The sequence below is a fragment of the Phyllobates terribilis genome, unplaced genomic scaffold (genome assembly GCF_046119375.1).
Source record: "Phyllobates terribilis strain yellow unplaced genomic scaffold, ASM4611937v1 Scaffold_1__5_contigs__length_1240528914, whole genome shotgun sequence".
NCBI classification, from domain to species: Eukaryota; Metazoa; Chordata; class Amphibia; order Anura; family Dendrobatidae; genus Phyllobates; species Phyllobates terribilis.
Genome location: NW_027362761.1, coordinates 201,390,424 through 201,414,495, shown reverse-complemented (window position 1 = coordinate 201,414,495; position 24,072 = coordinate 201,390,424). Strand labels below are relative to the sequence as shown.

The 24,072-nt window shown below is 47.5% G+C and overlaps 1 protein-coding gene across 1 annotated transcript in view; it reads left to right on the top strand.

Annotated features, from left to right (window-relative positions):
* Positions 1-24,072, top strand: part of RASEF (RAS and EF-hand domain containing) — a 125,909-nt gene that overhangs the window by 28,003 nt on the left and 73,834 nt on the right. Inside the window, exons 2-3 of the mRNA XM_073670910.1 lie at positions 3,838-3,984; positions 6,498-6,588. Coding sequence (XP_073527011.1) covers positions 3,838-3,984; positions 6,498-6,588 — 238 coding nt within the window. The remainder of the gene's footprint in view (positions 1-3,837; positions 3,985-6,497; positions 6,589-24,072) is intronic.

The window sequence follows — 24,072 nt, the reverse complement described above, 5'->3', positions numbered from 1 at the left end:
TCTTCCTTGGTCTACCAGTATGTTTGCCTTTAACAACCTTCCTGTAACGGGTCTGGGAGGTGGAACCTCTGTGCAACTATACAAGGGGGCAGACCTTGTAAGGAAGCGGGTGGCTCCCAGGGAAGACGGGCAGGTAGTCACGGCAAGTGACAGGGACAGTCTCTGGGTAGAGGGGCAGGTAGTCACGGCAAGTGACAGGGACAGTCTCTGGGTAGAGGGGCAGGTAGTCACGGCAAGTGACAGGGACAGTCTCTGGGTAAAAGGACGGGTACTCACGGCAAGTGACAGGGACAGTCTCTGGGTAGAAGGACAGCAGGCAGGTGGCTGGTGAGCGCTCCCAGGTGAGCGGGCGAGAGTCTCTGGACGGGCAGGTGGTCACGGCAAGTGACGGCAGAGCCTCCAGGTAGGCTAGCAGACAGGTAGCAGGTGAGTGCTCCCAGGTGAGCAGGCAAGAGTCTCTGGACAGGCAGGTGGTCACGGCAAGTGACGGCAGAGCCTCCAGGTAGGCTAGCAGACAGGTAGCAGGTGAGCGCTCCCAGGTGAGCAGGCAAGAGTCTCTGGACAGGCAGGTGGTCACGGCAAGTGACGGCGGAGCCTCCAGGTAGGCTAGCAGACAGGTAGCAGGTGAGTGCTCCCAGGTGAGCAGGCAAGAGTCTCTGGACAGGCAGGTGGTCACGGCAAGTGACGGCAGAGCCTCCAGGTAGGCTAGCAGACAGGTAGCAGGTGAGCGCTCCCAGGTGAGCAGGCAAGAGTCTCTGGACAGGCAGGTGGTCACGGCAAGTGACGGCGGAGCCTCCAGGTAGGCTAGCAGGCAGGTAGCAGATGAGCGCTCCCAGGTGAGCGGGCAGGCTGGTCCATAGACAGACTGACAGGTGTCGGAAGGCAGACCGTCGGACCGCAGGCTTGCAAGCAGGTAAACGGATATCAGGCGGGTATCAAGCAGGAATCTGGCAGGTAACTGGCAGGTAACAGGCAGGAATCTGGCAGGTGACTGGCAGGTAACAAGCAGGAATCTGGCAGGTGACTGGCTGGTAACTGGTAACGGGACCTGAGGGCTGAAGCAGAGTGAAGGCTTTGCAACAACATTGCTCGGGCACCTCCATTTTGGAGGAGGTGCCTTAAATATGGGAGGTCCTCCGGCAATTGGCCGGGGACTCCTTAGGACGGTGCGCGCGGTCCCTTTAAGAGAGGGGGAGCGCGCGCGCCCTAAGCACACTGCCGGGGAAGGAGCGCGTGCCGGAAGCAGCGGGGAGAGAAGCGCTGGAGGACGCCGCGCCAGGAGCGGGGAGGTGAGAGGGACGGCGTCTCTGCCTAGTACGGGGCAGAGACGCCGATGCTACACTTCACATGTTGTTTGTATTTAGTCCAGATTTTAGACACAGCTGACTGTGAACAACTAACATCTTTTGCAACATTGCGTGATGATTTACCTTCTTCTAAAAGTTTGATAATCCTCTCCTTTGTTTCAATTGACATCTCTCGTGTTGGAGCCATGATTCATGTCAGTCCACTTGCTGCAACAGCTCTCCAAGGTGTGATCACTCCTTTTTAGATGCAGACTAACGAGCAGATCTAATTTGATGCAGGTGTTAGTTTTGGAAATGAAAATTTACAGGGTGATCCCATAATTTTTTCCTCAGAATTGAGTGATTCCATAATTTTTTCCCTCAGCTTGGTCTGAAAAAAATATCCTTACTGACTATCACATTTTTAATCTTGATTTCTTTTAGTGTTTCTTAAAGCCCTAAAGTTGCTATTTGAAATGACTTTAGTTTTGTGCCATGTCTGTGATCTGCTTTTTTTCAACAACATTAAACAACTGAATGAACATCCTCCGAGCCCGGTGATTCCATAATTTTTGCCAGGGGTTGTATTTATCAGACTGAATTCTTTGCTACCTGAATGGATATAAAATAATGATTTCTTTTTCCCTGGATGCATTAGTGGTCTGGTATTGACTCCAAAAAAGTCGTTGAAGTGCTTATGTAATGCTTACGTCTTAGGTATTGTTACTGCAATGGTAAGAAGCACAAGCCCCAAGACAAATATTCTGCCACCTCCCAAAAATAGAAATATCGGAGTTACCTCTAAGCCTTTTGGAACCGGTTATGGGGGCAGTTAGGGACCCCACATATAGTAATCAAGCATCCTAAACACTTGCGTTGAGGAGCTTTATGTCCATATATACCTTTTATTTTTCACTCTGTGGAATAGCGTAGTAACTTACTAGCTATTCCATACAGAGGCTTACACACTGGCATATGTCGGAGTCTTCTGTCAGAGGTATATGCCATGATATATTCCCAAATCACATCATACCTCCAATGGAAACTAGCGTTGCAATACAGTACAGAATAAATATTAATACACAGAGAGACAATTATTAGCTTATCTGCAGCATTGAAGGGGTTAATGAAAAGATTGCTGGTGTTTTAGGGCAGTGAAGGGATTAATTTTAGAATTTAAAGTTTAATACATGGGATCCAATGGATACTCACCTTTTAGAGGCTGTAGCAGGAAACTGAGCACGTAGGCCACGGCCCCACTATCAGCATTTATCACCCACTCCTGATTTTGCCTCCCACTCCTGAGAAAAAATACTGACCGAATACTTATCAAATACTGATAGTGGGGCCGAGGCCTTATAGAGATGATTGCAGGGAGGGGATAGCACTACAGCTGCTCTGCACGATTAGCGATCGGGCAGGGCATTTCACCAGGAACGCTCTGCCCAATCATTAAGGAGGGTGGGGTGCTCAGAAAGACAGCACAGGAGCGGAATTCCCTGATCAGAGACAGCTTCTAGGCTTCTCCATAAATATCCTTATATGACGGCATGCTTAGATACTGCAGCTCAGCTCTATGTATGGTACAACTGCTATACCTCCAAGTATTGCAGCCACCATATAATGCTCAGTTACCGGTGTAAGCTGAGAAGTCCAATAACTCACAGGACACTTCTTCTCTGCTGATCATCTGCTAACCTCAGTGTCCCCCTTAATGTCTGCACACAGTAACAGTGCCGCTTTGTCCCTTACACAGTACTTTTGCCCCATAAGTTAAAGTTCTTCCATAAAGTAATAATTCACTCTCTGTGTCCTGCAGTAATTGCTCTTTTTTGTGCTTTGATCCAGTAATAATAGACCCCAGAAAGTAATAATAGCCTACTTAAAGTAAGAATTGCCCCTTTTTTCTTTTTAAATTCTTTTTATTGAATTTTAGTTGAAATAACTATACAACGACAACAAGGGTCATCGTATGCCATTTGAAGAGATTCCAGGTTTACATGTAATAAACAAATAAAGTAACAATCCAGCGAGGAGCGTTATTGCATTTAGTAGGGTGGCCATAATCAAGCGATCTGGGGGGAGGAGAGAGGGAGCAGGAAGAGGTGGGGTTGGGGAGGTGACGGGAGGGGGTAATAATTGCCCCTTAATGACCCCCAGTAATAATGATCTCATTTGTGCTACTATACAATAATTAGGACTCCTATTTGTGCAACAGCCTATATGCAATCCCTCATCTTGTAGGCTTGTTACACCCTAGGTGGTGGTAAAGCAAATGAAGGGCTATCTGGGCTCAATGGACATGTGGGATGGGATGTGGCGGTTGTCCGGTGACCCAGGCACTAAGCATTTAATAAGATTATACAAATAACTTACTGTATATAATGGTCTCTCCAACTTGGCCACTCTCCAGAGTTATAGCACCCTAGAAAATCCTTCTACTATCCCGGATCAGTGTGCGGGACCAGATTTTTTCTTTAGGTTCAGTGAGAGTGGATATGACTGACCATACTGTATATTGACATTATTAAGAGTTTCTTTTCCTCGGTAGGAAAGAACAAGCCAATGTACTGTACCAGAACATCACCATCGTGGAACCTCTCCTAATCCAGCAATACGAACATGTCATCAGAAACTTTGTTCGGGAGATCAGACTTCAAAGCTCAGAAATGGAGAATTTGGCTATTGCTGTTAAAAGGTACTTTTTGCTCCTTCAATTTGTGTTTCGAAAGTGTTTTTCAACCACAATAAATAATTGCTGTGAAAGGAGACTGATATTGTGGGTGTCATGACTTTCACGTATAGTGGTTGATGGTGACCATAGTTTTCTGAACTTTTTAGATCTGTGCAGTGGCACGCTAATGATGTGTTTATACAATGTTTCAATGATCAAATTCAATGTATACATGCATGTATGCTAATTATGGAGCTCTACTCACCTTCCCCTACTTCAGCGACACTTCTCTACCTCTGTTCCCAATCTTTGCTGACAGATTGCAGCGGTGACGTCACATATACAGTTCACTTAACTACAGCTTCCAATCACCTGGGCTTAGTGGTGTGTGCCGCCTGCATTGGCACAGACTGGGCCTCATAGGAGATTGTTATTTTCACTATATACCACACTGCTAAAGTATTGCAGTGTTGTATTTTTCCTAAAATCAGTTTTATCTGCTGCAGATCTAGCAGTTCTCTGAATGCTAAGCTCTGTATAACCAGCCCACACCACTGATTGGCAGCTTTCTGTGTATGCTGTGCTTAGGCAGAAAGCTGCCAATCAGTGATGGGGTGGGGTTTTACAGCGCTCATGAATGTGGAGGACTACATGACAGTAGGTTTACTAGTCCTCTAGTGAAAACCTTTTGCTAATAAAACAGGGATTTTGTCAAAACTACAGCAAGCAGCCCAATGAGGGACACATTACAGGAATCAGGGTCTCCATCTCTAAATTATGTTGCTCTCAGATTACAGACCAGGTGACAGATTTGCTTTAAGGCAGGAATATTATAATGTAGTGATTCAGAAACCAATATGCCTCCTTAAGAATGGCCTACTAGGCCACTATTATTAGGCCCCCGGATACCATAGAAAAGCATTGAACATCCATAATCACTTTGTAAAGGGGGTAATGGGCTGCCAGAGTGAGTCCCTCCTTCTGTTAAACAACTTAGAAGCCACCATAGTCCTTGGCTTTTAAAGTTTTAAAGGGGCTACTCACTAATAGATAATCCCTTATTAATGTGGCCATTGAGGTGGAAAAAAAATTAAAACCATATCTATCTCTCAGACTATTGCTGCTCCTCCGTACTCAGTGATTTACCCCACATTGATCTACTCGGATCAACATCTACTGCTGCGTTCACATTTCATCAAGGCTGAGAGAGGGAGAGACCTGTCACTCCAGGGCAGCGGGCAGGAAGAAGCCACCGGGGACCTGGCTGCCCGATTCGCTGCTTTTAAACTGTTTTTCTATGAAATGCCGCAGTGTTTCAGAGTTAAATATATATGGCTTAAATCATATAGATACAGATTGGGCAGCATGTATCAGCAGGCATGTTCCCTTTAATATTGATTGTCCTGTAGTGGACAACCCCTTTAAATGATCTGAGGATAACATTATTGGTTTCTGACCAGTGCCTGATGTCCAAGGCTTTTAGCAATGGCCTGGGCATGTGGACTGTGCAGCATGAGATCTTTTAGAATAATACCTCTGCGAAAACACTATATAGTGGTTGTTAAGGGGTTAAAGAGATCATACGAGGTCTGACATTGTTAGACAATCCTAGCTATACTAAGCATGATGGGAAGTTTTTAAAAATTTGGCACAAATCACTCCAAGTATCTCGTCTGGAGTAAAGATAAGCCAATGTTGGTCACTGTGGGGCAAAGTGTATAGAGGTATTCCTACAACCTGGCAGAGGAAAGAACTGGTACAATGCAAAGAAAAGTCACATTACGGTGGCTCAGTGGTCAGCACTACAGCCTTGCAGTGCTGGGGTCCTGGGTTTAAATCCCACCAAGGACAACATCTGCAAGGAGTTTGTATGTTCTCCCTGTTTCCTCCGGGTTTCCTCCGGGTTCTCTGGTTTCCTCCCACACTCCAAAGACATACCGATAGGGAATTTAGATTGTGAGCCCCGATGCGGACAGTCCTGATAATGTCTGTAAAGCGCTGCAGAATTAAAGGTGCTATATAAGTGAGTAAAATAAATAAATAAATAAACTAAAAAAAGGCGAAAATCGTTTGATGAATTTGTTGCAAATCAAAAAGTCACTAATTGAGAGGTGTTCACACCAAAAAACTGGTGGAAATGCAATGATGAATTGGGACCTGTGTGTAAATGGAGGACTCATGCACACCCCTGTGATGTATGGATGATAACATGGATCGCTATTACTAAAAATATTGAGGTGCCAGCTTTATTGTTAGGTAAACCTGTGGACGTGAGCAAAATAAGGTTCATAGTGCCAAAAGTTAACATGCCCATGGAGTAACGTAGGCACATGGATTTGCACTAAAGACTGGTAGTATTACGGTCTTGATTTAGATTTCTGTCTGCTTGGTGGCATTTGTATCTGTGCCACAATGAGCAGTGAGAAAATAATATCCCATTACAAAGCATTTGGTGCCCTCCTTTATGTCAATAAATGAAAGTAAGGGAAGAATTTTACAGTTTTTTGTTTGCTGATGGTTTTGATTTTCTATTGTAGAGCCCAGGACAAAGCAGCCATGCAGCTGAGTGAGCTAGAAGAGGAGATGGATCATCGGATACAGGCTGCCGAGAGCAGAATAAAGAAAGAGGTTGGCAGGCATTTATTTTATCCTGTAGATATTCATCGTAAAGTAAGACCCTGTAAAACACATATTTCACTGTGAGGGCTGTCTGGGTATGGAAGAACGCTTATGATTTCTTGTGAGGACACACAATACCGTACATTGCAAGTGTCCTCAACATGGAAGGCAAGACTATTTGTCCTTGAGAATGATAAGTAGCCGGAAGCGTGAAGGTCGATGTGCATCTACATCCCCTATAGTGGAGTAAGTTACCCCTCAAATTTACCCATATTTCATGGCAGTTTAGAATTTTTTTTTCCTTTTCATATTTTTATATTGTTATCCACCCCAACCAAAACACTTTTTGGAAATTGGGTCTATAACAACGATCTCCAACTCGGAAGTTCCTTGAACCAAGATAGATTGTGTCAGCTTGTTTGAAAGCCAACCAAGTCACTTGGTGTAATGGTCGATGTCCAGTTACCTAGGACATCTTTACCACACCAGGTGAGTCTCTGATTCTACCCCTTTGGGTTATAATTGTCATTATTTTGTCTCAATTTTTAATCCTCAATTGTTCATGTTCACAAAAGGATTTCCTAATATATTTCTACTACATTTGGCTTTCAGTAAATTTTGGGGGAAAACTAGATATTAAAGGTGTATCTCCATATGTCATTTCTTTATTTGTTGCAGCAATTTTGGAAATTGTGACATAACTGCAGCATAAACAAGAGTGTTCATGAAAATCACGGCCAAAAAAATTCAACAAGACCGGCTAAAAAGCTATACCCTAAAAAAATAGATCATTATGATCTCCACAGACACTTGTGAATTAATTGATTAAAAATATAGTCAGCATGCTTTATAATATCACATGCAGATTGCTCTGGCTCATTCCACAGCCACCAGGTCAGTGTCTCCATTTCCACTGTGTGATTGAATGGGTTTCCTCTGCGTACTTCATTTGTTAATGGTGATCAATGAGGAGCACTCAGCACAGTGAAAGACAAGAAGTCTCTGGCAAACACAGGCAGATGGAGCTGCAGCTTCAAACAATTGCTTTATCTCACGCCTGTGCTGGATTCACAGCCACACTGCTTAGTAGTGCTATATAATATCTTCCATGCCGCTGTTGCTTCTATCTCGTGCTACAGAAAAAGAAGAGTAGGAATCTCTCTCTGTTCACAGTTTATGGGAGACCTTGTAGCAGCTAAGAGAGAAGAGAAAATTAAAAATAGAGCCTGTCATAGGGAAAACTGGTGAAAAAGGCAGGATGCACATCATGTACACACACAGGACAGTTTGATTTGAAAAAATATCTGAAATGGCAGATATTCTTTACAGAATTCCTATTTACTGTAGGGATACTCTTTGGTTATGGCCATATGAACCTTATCTTACTGCTGAATTTCCACTGTGGCAAAATCCACATTAAATTTAGTGGATTTTGTTTCAGATATTGTTGCAAAAATGCCACTGGGTTGGACTCCGCTGTCTCCCTATTCCTTGCAAAGGGTAAATCTATGGTGAAAGGCTGCAGGAGAAATTGACATTCTGCATTTTAAAAATCCGCAGCACACGTCAATATGCAGCTCATCCTCAGTGCCGGTAGTGTAATACGCAGCTGATTTTCTGTCCAGGACAATCTGGATGAAAAATCCACTGTGTATTTGCTTTGCGTGCAGATAAAAATGAACATGTTCCAAATTATTTTTGCACAATGGTCTATATGTTTGTATTGCCATTTAGTACACATAGGATAGATACAGTTATTCCATCTCACCCGGATGGGTAACTGCTGCTGCATCCAAAGACAACAAGCATACAGCAATCTGCCTAGAAGGTAAACATCTCCGAATGTGGAGTTCCTGCTTGACGGCATCTGCAGAATTGAGGATTTTGTTACCACTTTGGACGCAAACAATTTACTAGTTGCTATGTGCTGAGGGCATTGTCTTTGGTTCTTTACTACATATGCTCCATTTAATTTTGGCTAAAAACCACAGCAAACAAGAAGGCATCTTGGGACAAAATGGTAATGGTATGCGTAAGGTGGAAAACTAGACCAAATAAAGAACAACGGGTCATAAAACATACTATAACAGTGAGTTAATTGACTCCATATAGATGAGGATGCAGTGCAAGTAAATAAAATCATATTAGATCATTGCTTTTGCATTGATATATATTGATATTATAAAATAATATGGCATTATTTTATGATTGGGGGTGGGATCAAACTTTTGGGATTGGCACTGATCGTGGAAGGAAGGGACTCATTCAGAGCTGTGGCTCCTTCAATGTTTTTCACTGCACAGTGCTGGACAGTGGCGCCTTTTACCACTCACTATGGAAGAGAACAGCAGCACAGCTTAAATGAAAGGGAATCTGTTTGAACAAAATGAAAACTAAACACAGGCACCTAGTGCACCCTTGGTGTGCCCAAACAGTTTAGTGCACCATACCAAATGCTTGTTTTTCATCTATCTCTGCCCTCTACTGGCCCCTATAAAGTCAGAGCTGTCAGTCAAGGAAGAAGAGGGTAGAGATAGAAAACAAGTAGGTGGGAAGGTGCACTGAACTACTTTGCCAAGCCAAGGGTGCACTGAGAGTCTGTTCTTGGTTTGACCAGTTCAGTACACATCCGATTGGCTGACTGTCTCAGCTCAATGCACTGCCCCAATGACTGGAATTGAGCAGCTGCAAGGAAAATAAAACTGTATTTTCAACCTGTAGCCTCTCTTCTAGTAAACTAGCCTAACATGATTTCAGCAGATTTAACTACAGATTACCACACTGATGCACTGGAGATCCGGCTGTCAGTCAGTGCTGGGGCATGCTTACAACTGCCCCTCACAGTGCTGTGAGCAGTGACTGTAACCTCGCCGCCACACCTCTATGACTGAAAGCCAGCATTTTTGCTGGGAAAAGTATAGTTCATTTTCTCCTGCGTACTGCACTTTTAGTACAGTGGTCAGGCACCTTCCTAACACTATTAATCTGCCGATTAATCCTATTTCTGCAGTTTAATAGTGTTATCCGATCTGGCAGGTTCTTCTTAAAGGGGTTATTCAGTGCTACTCTCTCCTGAATCAGAAGTAAGTGGTTCCGATGGTTTTACGACCTTCAAACTTGATCAAAACTTGGGCATGATCAGCAGGTATTGTGCACGTGCCTTATTCATTGATTGACTCTACTACTTTTAAAAGGGTTGTCCCCTTTCAGAAAATACTGGTCTCTGTGCACGATTTGTTATAAAGAAACAAACCAAGCTTTACTCACTGTCCCCAGGTCCACGGCTGAGTCTTTGCCTCTACCCTAATATTGACTGCAGTGCTGACATCACGTGACCAGCACTGCAGCTAGTCAGTGAGCTCAGCATCTCAAAGCAGGGTATTCCATTAGATTGGCTGCCGCGCTGTTGATTGGCACCGGCAGAAGCAGCAGACTGAGCGGTGGACCTGGGATGCTTTTTTTTTATAACAAAAAAACTCTGAATTTCTGAAAAGAGACAACCCCTTTTTAAATCTTAAGATGGCCACAAAATTGTAATGCAATATTTTTTTATCGAACCTAAATCCGTCATGCTCCATGATGATGCTCCATGATGACACAATGCTTGTCAATCTTTACTGAGATGCCCCCAGTTGTTGAGTCAGACATAGAGAGAGTTTTGGAGGAAGTGATCATTTTCACAGATCCTTTCATGGTTTCACCAATCTCTGGTATAGTAACAGAAATGACTCCTTTCTTTCTTTAATAATATACTGAGCTTAGGAGACAGATTGTAAGATAAAGTGAGATAATGTGTAGAACTATATTTTATAGCCGTCGGGAAACTTGTAGAAAACGCTGAGAAATCCCAACCTAGCAGACCAACTATAGACTGTTCAATGATGGCCAGTTTCCATCCCATGTCTGTTGGCAACTTTGCTTCCTAGTTGAGGGAAATCTCTGAATCATTATGACGTAGGATGAGCGCCTGAACAGAGATATCAGCGGCTTTGCTTAGAAAAGGAGTTTTTTCCTAGATACATTTCTTAGAGTAAACAGATACACCTATAAGGCAAATTCTGCGTGCCTGCTTAGTCTTTACTTTGTGGGCTGGTAGTACGCTGCACATCTGTGTGAGCCTAGTAAACTCCTCTCTTACACTGAAACACAAGAGCTGTTGCTAGACTACATAAGATACAGCGGATGTTGGGTTTTCAGGATCACTGTATATACCCTTGAAGAATCCATTTTCTTTGTTCTTACCCGACACATGTTTTACGTGCTCTTTTCAGGGATAACTATAATTACCATGAAAGGTTTCTAGACAGCATTATTGATCACATTTTGTGAACTGAAATATGATACAATTTTATACTAATTATATATTGTTATATTAGAGGTCCAGCAAATACCATTATTGTATGGATGAACAGTGGGGAAAAAAAGTATTTAGTCAGCCACCAATTGTGCAAGTTCTCCCACTTAAAAAGATGAGAGAGGCCTGTAATTGACATCATAGGTAGACCTCAACTATGAGAGACAAAATGAGAACACAAATCCTGAAAATCACATTGCATGATATGGAAAGAAATTTTTTTCACATTTTGGTGGAAAATAAGTATTTGGTCAATTACAAACAAGCAAGATTTCTGGCTCTCACAGACCTGTAACTTCTTCTTTAAGAGGCTCCTCTGTCCTCCACTCATTGCCTGTAGTACTGGCACCTGTTAGAACTGACTGACAGCTGACTAAATACTTTTTTTCCCCACTGTATTTCTTCTAGTAATTCTTTACATTTGTGTTAGCCACATATACTACAAGATATGTGCACCACCGTGTGTGGGAAGGAGAATAGTCTTTGTTGGAAAAGAATTATGTTATCCACTGTTGGACACAGATCGGAGAGGGCCCCAGTTCAAGAATGTTATATGGGCTGTAGGTAGTCTCAGGTAGGCAATAGGTTGCATTCACACAGGGACTGGATTCTTGTATCAAAACAATGTGACATTTATTTCCATTGGTTGCTCAGTACCAAAACAAAACCATAAATCCCTAGCCTTGTCCTGGCACTAACTAAACAGCAAAGGCCCTGGCTACTTCAGACACCGCTGAGCTATTCCCAGTTCGGTCCACCAAAACAGCTATCGTTCATAGCAACCAGTAATACTTGCAGTTTTGTGCACATTGCCTGTTCAGACTCTTCTAAGAGAGAGATTCTGGCCTGTCTCTCTCTTCAGCTCCAACACAAATCCAGCATTGTCATCTTTCCGCAGCAGACTGACTAAGGTGAACACCTAGCCTGGCTATAGGCAGAGCCAACCAGGTGCACATAATCTGAGCCTGTAGAGCTAGGATTTAACCCTAGCCTACCTGGCTTTGCTAGAGGGCCCTTTACAGTCCAATAGCTCATCATATTACACAATTCCACATGCTTTGGGGGTGAAAGTGAACTCCTGTGCAGCTGTACAGTTTTCACCAATGATATGTCTGCCCCTGATGTTATTATCCAAAGTGGTAGTGTAGTAGGTGTAATAATAATAATATTAGCAAATACCTCCAATTAGAAATGTAGTATAGTTTTCTGATACGCTATGTCTCTTTCCTCATGTCCAGGGCATTGCAGGACTTTAGGTATCCATAGTCTTTAATATAGGAAACTGTATTTAGTCTTGTAAATTATAATAACTGCTGATGTATAAAAATGGATGCCATACGGGTAGTATATAGATGGCAATAAACGTGAAAAATCATCTGATTCTTTTCTGGGTGAAAATGGTAAAATTTGTACTTAGCCATCGGTTTGCAGTGAGGAATGAAGTTACACATTCTGTCGTTTATCGAAATTAATAAAGTGGGAAAAGTTGAAGGGAAACAAATGTAGAAAAGCATAAGGAGAAACTTCTGAGGTTTCTAGTGTAGGGAGAAACTTCTAAAATGCAATATACAAGTCATTTATAGGGGTTGTCTGGTCTTAGGCTACAAGTCTGCAATCACTTTATATGACTGCAGACTTGTGAATCCTCACATTGCGGACACTGCACGCTGTGAGAATTATCCGGTGCCAGTGCTGGGAGCGGCGGGCATGTTATTTGCATACATGTGATCACGTGCTGACTAGACGTGCATGACCTTGCTCAATGCAAGTGTATTGAGCGAGGCCAGGCGCGTCTAGTCGTTATGTGGCTGAAAGTATGCATGAAAGGTCATATGAAAGCCAGCTTCCAGTGCCGGCACTGGAGAATCCTCACAGCGTGCAGTGTGCGCAATGTGAAGATGCTATTCAGTTGCACTGTGCTAATGTGACACCCCAGGGGTCTGGTTGCCACAGTGATAGAGATATTACATCTGAGAGCAGGTGGGAGGTCTCTTGGTCAGGGATCCTATGCATGCCACACCTCCTGCCCAGTCCTGGGAGGGGAAGAACTTCCCCTATATAAACCTAGGGCTGAGGCAGGGTTAGTGAGTAGAGAAGAAGTAGAGACAGAGAAAAGAAGCAAATATAGGAACAGAACATCAGGAGCTCTGTGGGAGCAGTGTTACAAGGAGTCAGGGGCTGGCAGCTGCAGAGCTCGCCCTGACTGAGAAGATTTCTTACCGGACCCGGAGTCCGAGGCTGTGGGGACTAACTCCTACCCAGCAGCAGAATCCGTCAGGCAGGGGATTCCAGGTCCTCTGGCCAAGAAACCCGAAGGCACGGTCACACGCATGGGACCAGCACCGCCGTCGTGGAGCGGAAGCTACTAGAAGGCCCCGAGTCACCGGCCATACGGGTGAGCACCACACGGTACACTCAGGGACGTGGGCTACTTATACCCGCCTCTAGCAAGGTAGTCAGAAGAGTACAGTTAGTTTGGGAGGCCTACAACTCCGCCTGGCCAGGGGAGATCCCATCTGCTCAAGGACTGACCAGGCCCCGATCGCTAGCCAGTACTCCGGGAGGGTCTATCTTTGTCACCAGTAAAGACCCTGAACTACACCGTACCGTCTCCGAGTGGTTCCTGCTACCCCCATCATCCACGTTAGCTGCCCTGAGGCCATACCCCTCCCGTTGGGGGTTATACCACCATCGCTGCACCCATACTACCGGCCTCAGCGGACTGGTCTGCAGCGGCGGCCTTGTGACCGCAAATCAACGGGTGGCGTAGTCGACACAGAAACAACATCTACCAAGACTGCCAGCCACTTAGTTTGACTCCCTGGGCACGGACCGGGTCACCGCCACGAGACTACAACCCTCAACAGATCCGGCTCCGGGTAAGCTCCCGCGTGCGCAACGCTGCGCGACACAGGCCCAGGGGCGCGTCACTATGATGTAGCTGTGGCACACTACCTGTGTTTGGATCAATGTCGCCTGTATTTGGGTCAACCTTTCTCTCATCGAAGAATAATATTTTTCATGCCAAGATACAGGGGAAAAGTTACCATACAAGGAATTTTTTAAGTCAGTTCTGCTTCTGGCTGTTTTACCATTAAATTTGACAAATGTATCAGTGTTTCCTAAATGTGGCATATCTTTACATATAACACAGCTGTTTAGTCCACCCACTACTGGTGTAACTAGCTTTTGTTTCCCCAAACTTCGAGGACAGATTATTATAATCATTTTAGACATATTTATTAGGAATGATGAACTTTGTAGGCACAATGTAAAATTGTCTACAAAATGGGACCTGGCTAGGGTTACATTAATGTAGTGGTCTCTTCAGTGTTCTTTTGTCACAAACCTTGATAAATTGTATTCCAACGGGAACCTCTGATGGAATCATTCTATTAAAGGAAGCCAATGGAGTTTGGCCTTTGTCCTTTTTAGGACATGCACAAACACATGGTCTGCCAAGTGCATGGCTCTGTCGAGGTTCCAGAATACAGTTTTTTGGGTATTCTGACTCACCAGAGACTGCACTAATGTGAACATAACCCTTGTTGAGCAGATTTATTACAGGTGTGCACCAAGAGGTGGTGTAAAATAGGAAACAGTCTAAGGTCTGACAAATGTGTCTCAGAAATGGTAAGTCTTATATTTTACCAACAAAATGTGTCACTTTCTTTAAATATAATGAGTGACTTATGGTATTCTATGAGGATGTGTGATATACTGTACATTTGTACAATGTGGGTGAGTAAATCGGTGTTTTGTCAGGGATGGAGTGCTGGCGCTATTCTTTGCTGATTTGGGGATAGAACTGCTTGGATAAGGTTCTTTGTCTCATGAGAAATAGCTGTATACCACTTTCCCAACAAATGTCCTGATCACACAGAGATAGCAGATGTGCTGGGTGTGTAGACCTTCCCATGCTCTGCTATGTGCTCAGATGTGCTGGGTGTGTAGACCTTCCCAATCTCTGCTATGTGCTCAGATGTGCTGGGTGTGTAGACCTTCCCAATCTCTGCTATGTGCTCAGATGTGCTGGGTGTGTAGACCTTCCCATGCTCTGCTATGTGCTCAGATGTGCTGGGTGTGTAGACCTTCCCAATCTCTGCTATGTGCTCAGATGTGCTGGGTGTGTAGACCTTCCCATGCTCTGCTATGTGCTCAGATGTGCTGGGTGTGTAGACCTTCCCAATCTCTGCTATGTGCTCAGATGTGCTGGGTGTGTAGACCTTCCCATGCTCTGCTATGTGCTCAGATGTGCTGGGTGTGTAGACCTTCCCAATCTCTGCTATGTGCTCAGATGTGCTGGGTGTGTAGACCTTCCCAATCTCTGCTATGTGCTCAGATGTGCTGGGTGTGTAGACCTTCCCATGCTCTGCTATGTGCTCAGATGTGCTGGGTGTGTAGACCTTCCCAATCTCTGCTATGTGCTCAGATGTGCTGGGTGTGTAGACTTTCCCAATCTCTGCTATGTGCTCAGATGTGCTGGGTGTGTAGACCTTCCCATGCTCTGCTATGTGCTCAGATGTGCTGGGTGTGTAGACCTTCCCATGCTCTGCTATGTGCTCAGATGTGCTGGGTGTGTAGACCTTCCCATGCTCTGCTATGTGCGCAGATGTGCTGGGTGTGTAGACCTTCCCAATCTCTGCTATGTGCTCAGATGTGCTTGGTGTGTAGACCTTCCCATGCTCTGCTATGTGCTCAGATGTGCTGGGTGTGTAGACCTTCCCAATCTCTGCTATGTGCTCAGATGTGCTGGGTGTGTAGACCTTCCCATGCTCTGCTATGTGCTCAGATGTGCTGGGTGTGTAGACCTTCCCAATCTCTGCTATGTGCTCAGATGTGCTGGGTGTGTAGACCTTCCCAATCTCTGCTATGTGCTCACATGTGCTGGGTGTGTAGACCTTCCCAATCTCTGCTATGTGCTCAGATGTGCTGGGTGTGTAGACCTTCCCAATCTCTGCTATGTGCTCAGATGTGCTGGGTGTGTAGACCTTCCCAATCTCTGCTATGTGCTCAGATGTGCTGGGTGTGTAGACCTTCCCAATCTCTGCTATGTGCTCAGATGTGCTGGGTGTGTAGACTTTCCCATGCTCTGCTATGTGCTCAGATGTGCTGGGTGTGTAGACCTTCCCATGCTCTGCTATGTGCTCAGATGTGCTGGGTGTGTAGCCCTTCCCATGCTCTGCTATGTGCTCAGATGTGCTGGGTGTGTAGCCCTTCCCATGCTCTGCTATGTGCTCAGATGTGCTGGGTGTGTAGACCTTCCCATGCTCTGCTATGTGCTCAGATGTGCTGGGTGTGTAGACCTTCCCATGCTCTGCTATGTGCTCAGATGTGCTGGGTGTGCAGACCTTCCCATGCTCTGCTATGTGCTCAGATGTGCTGGGTGTGTAGACCTTCCCATGCTCTGCTATGTGCTCAGATGTGCTGGGTGTGTAGACCTTCCCATGCTCTGCTATGTGCTCAGATGTGCTGGGTGTGTAGACCTTCCCAATCTCTGCTATGTGCTCAGATGTGCTGGGTGTGTAGACCTTCCCATGCTCTGCTATGTGCTCAGATGTGCTGGGTGTGTAGACCTTCCCAATCTCTGCTATGTGCTCAGATGTGCTGGGTGTGTAGACCTTCCCAATCTCTGCTATGTGCTCAGATGTGCTGGGTGTGTAGCCCTTCCCATGCTCTGCTATGTGCTCAGATGTGCTGGGTGTGTAGCCCTTCCCATGCTCTGCTATGTGCTCAGATGTGCTGGGTGTGCAGACCTTCCCATGCTCTGCTATGTGCTCAGATGTGCTGGGTGTGTAGACCTTCCCATGCTCTGCTATGTGCTCAGATGTGCTGGGTGTGTAGACCTTCCCATGCTCTGCTATGTGCTCAGATGTGCTGGGTGTGTAGACCTTCCCATGCTCTGCTATGTGCTCAGATGTGCTGGGTGTGTAGACCTTCCCATGCTCTGCTATGTGCTCAGATGTGCTGGGTGTGTAGACCTTCCCATGCTCTGCTATGTGCTCAGATGTGCTGGGTGTGTAGCCCTTCCCATGCTCTGCTATGTGCTCAGATGTGCTGGGTGTGTAGCCCTTCCCATGCTCTGCTATGTGCTCAGATGTGCTGGGTGTGTAGACCTTCCCATGCTCTGCTATGTGCTCAGATGTGCTGGGTGTGTAGACCTTCCCATGCTCTGCTATGTGCTCAGATGTGCTGGGTGTGTAGACCTTCCCAATCTCTGCTATGTGCTCAGATGTGCTGGGTGTGTAGACCTTCCCATGCTCTGCTATGTGCTCAGATGTGCTGGGTGTGTAGACCTTCCCAATCTCTGCTATGTGCTCAGATGTGCTGGGTGTGTAGACCTTCCCAATCTCTGCTATGTGCTCAGATGTGCTGGGTGTGTAGACCTTCCCATGCTCTGCTATGTGCTCAGATGTGCTGGGTGTGTAGACCTTCCCATGCTCTGCTATGTGCTCAGATGTGCTGGGTGTGTAGACCTTCCCAATCTCTGCTATGTGCTCAGATGTGCTGGGTGTGTAGACCTTCCCAATCTCTGCTATGTGCTCAGATGTGCTGGGTGTACAGACCTTCCCATGCTCTGCTATGTGCTCAGATGTGCTGGGTGTGTAGACCTTCCCATGCTCTGCTATGTGCTCAGATGTGCTGGGTGTGTAGCTCTTCCCATGCTCTGCTATGTGCTCAGATGTGCTGGGTGTGTAGACCTTCCCATGCTGTGCTATGTGCTCAGATGTGCTGCGTGTGTAGACCTTCCCAATCTCTGCTATGTGCTCAGATGTGCTGGGTGTGCAGACCTTCCCATGCTCTGCTATGTGCTCAGATGTGCTGGGTGTGTAGCCCTTCCCATGCTCTGCTATGTGCTCAGATGTACTGGGTGTGTAGACCTTCCCAATCTCTGCTATGTGCTCAGATGTGCTGGGTGTGTAGCCCTTCCCATGCTCTGCTATGTGCTCAGATGTGCTGGGTGTGCAGACATTCCCATGCTCTGCTATGTGCTCAGATGTGCTGGGTGTGTAGCCCTTCCCATGCTCTGCTATGTGCTCAGATGTGCTGGGTGTGTAGACCTTCCCATGCTTTGCTATGTGCTCAGATGTGCTGGGTGTGTAGCCCTTCCCAATCTCTGCTATGTGCTCAGATGTGCTGGGTGTGTAGACCTTCCCATGCTCTGCTATGTGCTCAGATGTGCTGGGTGTGTAGACCTTCCCATGCTCTGCTATGTGCTCAGATGTGCTGGGTGTGTAGACCTTCCCATGCTCTGCTATGTGCTCAGATGTGCTGGGTGTGTAGACCTTCCCATGCTCTGCTATGTGCTCAGATGTGCTGGGTGTGTAGACCTTCCCATGCTCTGCTATGTGCTCAGATGTGCTGGGTGTGTAGCCCTTCCCAATCTCTGCTATGTGCTCAGATGTGCTGGGTGTGTAGCCCTTCCCATGCTCTGCTATGTGCTCAGATGTGCTGGGTGTGTAGACCTTCCCATGCTCTGCTATGTGCTCAGATGTGCTGGGTGTGTAGACCTTCCCATGCTCTGCTATGTGCTCAGATGTGCTGGGTGTGTAGACCTTCCCATGCTCTGCTATGTGCTCAGATGTGCTGGGTGTGTAGACCTTCCCATGTTCTGCTATGTGCTCAGATGTGCTGGGTGTGTAGACCTTCCCAATCTCTGCTATGTGCTCAGATGTGCTGGGTGTGTAGACCTTCCCATGCTCTGCTATGTGCTCAGATGTGCTGGGAGTGTAGACCTTCCCATGCTCTGCTATGTGCTCAGATGTACTGGGTGTGCAGACCTTCCCATGCTCTGCTATGTGCTCAGATGTGCTGGGTGTGTAGACCTTCCCATGCTCTGCTATGTGCTCAGATGTGCTGGGTGTGTAGACCTTCCCATGCTCTGCTATGTGCTCAGATGTGCTGGGTGTGTAGACCTTCCCAATCTCTGCTATGTGCTCACATGTGATGGGTGTGTAGCCCTTCCCATGCTCTGCTATGTGCTCAGATGTGCTGGGTGTGTAGACCTTCCCATGCTCTGCTATGTGCTCAGATGTGCTGGGTGTGCAGACCTTCCCATGCTCTGCTATGTGCTCAGATGTGCTGGGTGTGCAGACCTTCCCATGCTCTGTTATGTGCTCAGATGTGCTGGGTGTGTAGACCTTCCCATGCTCTGCTATGTGCTCAGATGTGCTGGGTGCGTAGCCCTTCCCATGCTCTGCTATGTGCTCAGATGTGCTGGGTGTGTAGCCCTTCCTAATCTGTGCTATGTGCTCAGATGTGCTGGGTGTGTAGACCTTCCCATGCTCTGCTATGTGCTCAGATGTGCTGGGTGTGTAGACCTTCCCATGCTCTGCTATGTGCTCAGATGTGCTGGGTGTGCAGACCTTCCCATGCTCTGCTATGTGCTCAGATGTGCTGGGTGTGCAGACCTTCCCATGCTCTGCTATGTGCTCAGATGTGCTGGGTGTGTAGACCTTCCCATGCTCTGCTATGTGCTCAGATGTGCTGGGTGTGTAGACCTTCCCATGCTCTGCTATGTGCTCAGATGTGCTGGGTGTGTAGACCTTCCCATGCTCTGCTATGTGCTCAGATGTGCTGGGTGTGTAGACCTTCCCATGCTCTGCTATGTGCTCAGATGTGCTGGGTGTGTAGCCCTTCCCAATCTCTGCTATGTGCTCAGATGTGCTGGGTGTGTAGCCCTTCCCATGCTCTGCTATGTGCTCAGATGTGCTGGGTGTGTAGACCTTCCCATGCTCTGCTATGTGCTCAGATGTGCTGGGTGTGTAGACCTTCCCATGCTCTGCTATGTGCTCAGATGTGCTGGGTGTGTAGACCTTCCCATGCTCTGCTATGTGCTCAGATGTGCTGGGTGTGTAGCCCTTCCCATGCTCTGCTATGTGCTCAGATGTGCTGGGTGTGTAGACCTTCCCATGCTCTGCTATGTGCTCAGATGTGCTGGGTGTGCAGACCTTCCCATGCTCTGCTATGTGCTTAGATGTGCTGGGTGTGTAGACCTTCCCATGCTCTGCTATGTGCTCAGATGTGCTGGGTGTGTAGACTTTCCCAATCTCTGCTATGTGCTCAGATGTGCTGGGTGTGTAGCCCTTCCCATGCTCTGCTATGTGCTCAGATGTGCTGGGTGTGTAGCCCTTCCCATGCTCTGCTATGTGCTCAGATGTGCTGGGTGTGTAGCCCTTCCTAATCTCTGCTATGTGCTCAGATGTGCTGGGTGTGTAGACCTTCCCATGCTCTGCTATGTGCTCAGATGTGCTGGGTGTGTAGACCTTCCCATGCTCTGCTATGTGCTCAGATGTGCTGGGTGTGCAGACCTTCCCATGCTCTGCTATGTGCTCAGATGTGCTGGGTGTGTAGACCTTCCCATGCTCTGCTATGTGCTCAGATGTGCTGGGTGTGTAGACCTTCCCATGCTCTGCTATGTGCTTAGATGTGCTGGGTGTGTAGACCTTCCCATGCTCTGCTATGTGCTCAAATGTGCTGGGTGTGTAGACCTTCCCATGCTCTGCTATGTGCTCAGATGTGCTGGGTGTGTAGCCCTTCCCAATCTCTGCTATGTGCTCAGATGTGCTGGGTGTGTAGCCCTTCCCATGCTCTGCTATGTGCTCAGATGTGCTGGGTGTGCAGACCTTCCCATGCTCTGCTATGTGCTCAGATGTGCTGGGTGTGTAGACCTTCCCATGCTCTGCTATGTGCTCAGATGTGCTGGGTGTGTAGACCTTCCCATGCTCTGCTATGTGCTCAGATGTGCTGGGTGTGTAGACCTTCCCATGCTCTGCTATGTGCTCAGATGTGCTGGGTGTGTAGACCTTCCCATGCTCTGCTATGTGCTCAGATGTGCTGGGTGTGTAGACCTTCCCATGCTCTGCTATGTGCTCAGATGTGCTGCGTGTGTAGACCTTCCCATGCTCTGCTATGTGCTCAGATGTGCTGGGTGTGTAGACCTTCCCATGCTCTGCTATGTGCTCAGATGTGCTGGGTGTGTAGACCTTCCCAATCTCTGCTATGTGCTCAGATGTGCTGGGTGTGTAGCCCTTCCCATGCTCTGCTATGTGCTCAGATGTGCTGGGTGTGTAGACCTTCCCATGCTCTGCTATGTGCTCAGATGTGCTGGGTGTGTAGACCTTCCCATGCTCTGCTATGTGCTCAGATGTGCTGGGTGTGTAGACCTTCCCATGCTCTGCTATGTGCTCAGATGTGCTGGGTGTGTAGCCCTTCCCAATCTCTGCTATGTGCTCAGATGTGCTGGGTGTGTAGCCCTTCCCATGCTCTGCTATGTGCTCAGATGTGCTGGGTGTGTAGACCTTCCCATGGTCTGCTATGTGCTCAGATGTGCTGGGTGTGTAGACCTTCCCATGCTCTGCTATGTGCTCAGATGTGCTGGGTGTGTAGACCTTCCCATGCTCTGCTATGTGCTCAGATGTGCTGGGGGTGTAGACCTTCCCATGCTCTGCTATGTGCTCAGATGTGCTGGGTGTGTAGACCTTCCCATGCTCTGCTATGTGCTCAGATGTGCTGGGTGTGTAGACCTTCCCAATCTCTGCTATGTGCTCAGATGTGCTGGGTGTGTAGCCCTTCCCATGCTCTGCTATGTGCTCAGATGTGCTGGGTGTGTAGACCTTCCCATGCTCTGCTATGTGCTCAGATGTGCTGGGTGCGTAGCCCTTCCCAATCTCTGCTATGTGCTCAGATGTGCTGGGTGTGTAGCCCTTCCCATGCTCTGCTATGTGCTCAGATGTGCTGGGTGTGTAGACCTTCCCATGCTCTGCTATGTGCTCAGATGTGCTGGGTGTGTAGACCTTCCCAATCTCTGCTATGTGCTCAGATGTGCTGGGTGTGTAGCCCTTCCCATGCTCTGCTATGTGCTCAGATGTGCTGGGTGTGTAGACCTTCCCATGCTCTGCTATGTGCTCAGATGTGCTGGGTGTGTAGCCCTTCCCAATCTCTGCTATGTGCTCAGATGTGCTGGGTGTGTAGACCTTCCCATGCTCTGCTATGTGCTCAGATGTGCTGGGTGTGTAGACCTTCCCATGCTCTGCTATGTGCTCAGATGTGCTGGGTGTGTAGACCTTCCCATGCTCTGCTATGTGCTCAGATGTGCTGGGTGTGTAGCCCTTCCCATGCTCTGCTATGTGCTCAGATGTGCTGGGTGTGTAGACCTTCCCATGCTCTGCTATGTGCTCAGATGTGCTGGGTGTGCAGACCTTCCCATGCTCTGCTATGTGCTTAGATGTGCTGGGTGTGTAGACCTTCCCATGCTCTGCTATGTGCTCAGATGTGCTGGGTGTGTAGCCCTTCCCAATCTCTGCTATGTGCTCAGATGTGCTGGGTGTGTAGACCTTCCCATGCTCTGCTATGTGCTTAGATGTGCTGGGTGTGTAGACCTTCCCATGCTCTGCTATGTGCTCAGATGTGCTGGGTGTGTAGCCCTTCCCAATCTCTGCTATGTGCTCAGATGTGCTGGGTGTGTAGCGCTTCCCATGCTCTGCTATGTGCTCAGATGTGCTGGGTGTGTAGACCTTCCCATGCTCTGCTATGTGCTCAGATGTGCTGGGTGTGTAGACCTTCCCATGCTCTGCTATGTGCTCAGATGTGCTGGGTGTGTAGACCTTCCCATGCTCTGCTATGTGCTCAGATGTGCTGGGTGTGTAGACCTTCCCATGCTCTGCTATGTGCTCAGATGTGCTGGGTGTGCAGACCTTCCCATGCTCTGCTATGTGCTTAGATGTGCTGGGTGTGTAGACCTTCCCATGCTCTGCTATGTGCTCAGATGTGCTGGGTGTGTAGACCTTCCCAATCTCTGCTATGTGCTCAGATGTGCTGGGTGTGTAGCCCTTCCCATGCTCTGCTATGTGCTCAGATGTGCTGGGTGTGTAGCCCTTCCCATGCTCTGCTATGTGCTCAGATGTGCTGGGTGTGTAGCCCTTCCCAATCTCTGCTATGTGCTCAGATGTGCTGGGTGTGTAGACCTTCCCATGCTCTGCTATGTGCTCAGATGTGCTGGGTGTGTAGACCTTCCCATGCTCTGCTATGTGCTCAGATGTGCTGGGTGTGTAGCCCTTCCCATGCTCTGCTATGTGCTCAGATGTGCTGGGTGTGTAGACCTTCCCATGCTCTGCTATGTGCTCAGATGTGCTGGGTGTGTAGACCTTCCCAATCTCTGCTATGTGCTCAGATGTGCTGGGTGTGTAGCCCTTCCCAATCTCTGCTATGTGCTCAGATGTGGTGGGTGTGTAGACCTTTCCATGCTCTGCTATGTGCTCAGATGTTCTGGGTGTGTAGCCCTTCCCATGCTCTGCTATGTGCTCAGATGTGCTGGGTGTGTAGCCCTTCCCATGCTCTGCTATGTGCTCAGATGTACTGGGTGTGCAGACCTTCCCATGCTCTGCTATGTGCTCAGATGTGCTGGGTGTGTAGACCTTCCCATGCTCTGCTATGTGCTCAGATGTGCTGGGTGTGTAGACCTTCCCAATCTCTGCTATGTGCTCAGATGTGCTGGGTGTGTAGACCTTCCCATGCTCTGCTATGTGCTCAGATGTGCTGGGTGTGCAGACCTTCCCATGCTCTGCTATGTGCTCAGATGTGCTGGGTGTGTAGACCTTCCCATGCTCTGCTATGTGCTCAGATGTGCTGGGTGTGTAGACCTTCCCATGCTCTGCTATGTGCTCAGATGTGCTGGGTGTGTAGACCTTCCCATGCTCTGCTATGTGCTCAGATGTGCTGGGTGTGTAGACCTTCCCATGCTCTGCTATGTGCTCAGATGTGCTGGGTGTGTAGCCCTTCCCATGCTCTGCTATGTGCTCAGATGTGCTGGGTGTGTAGCCCTTCCCATGCTCTGCTATGTGCTCAGATGTGCTGGGTGTGCAGACCTTCCCATGCTCTGCTATGTGCTCAGATGTGCTGGGTGTGCAGACCTTCCCATGCTCTGCTATGTGCTCAGATGTGCTGGGTGTGCAGACCTTCCCATGCTCTGCTATGTGCTCAGATGTGCTGGGTGTGCAGACCTTCCCATGCTCTGCTATGTGCTCAGATGTGCTGGGTGTACAGACCTTCCCATGCTCTGCTATGTGCTCAGATGTGCTGGGTGTGTAGACCTTCCCATGCTCTGCTATGTGCTCAGATGTGCTGGGTGTGCAGACCTT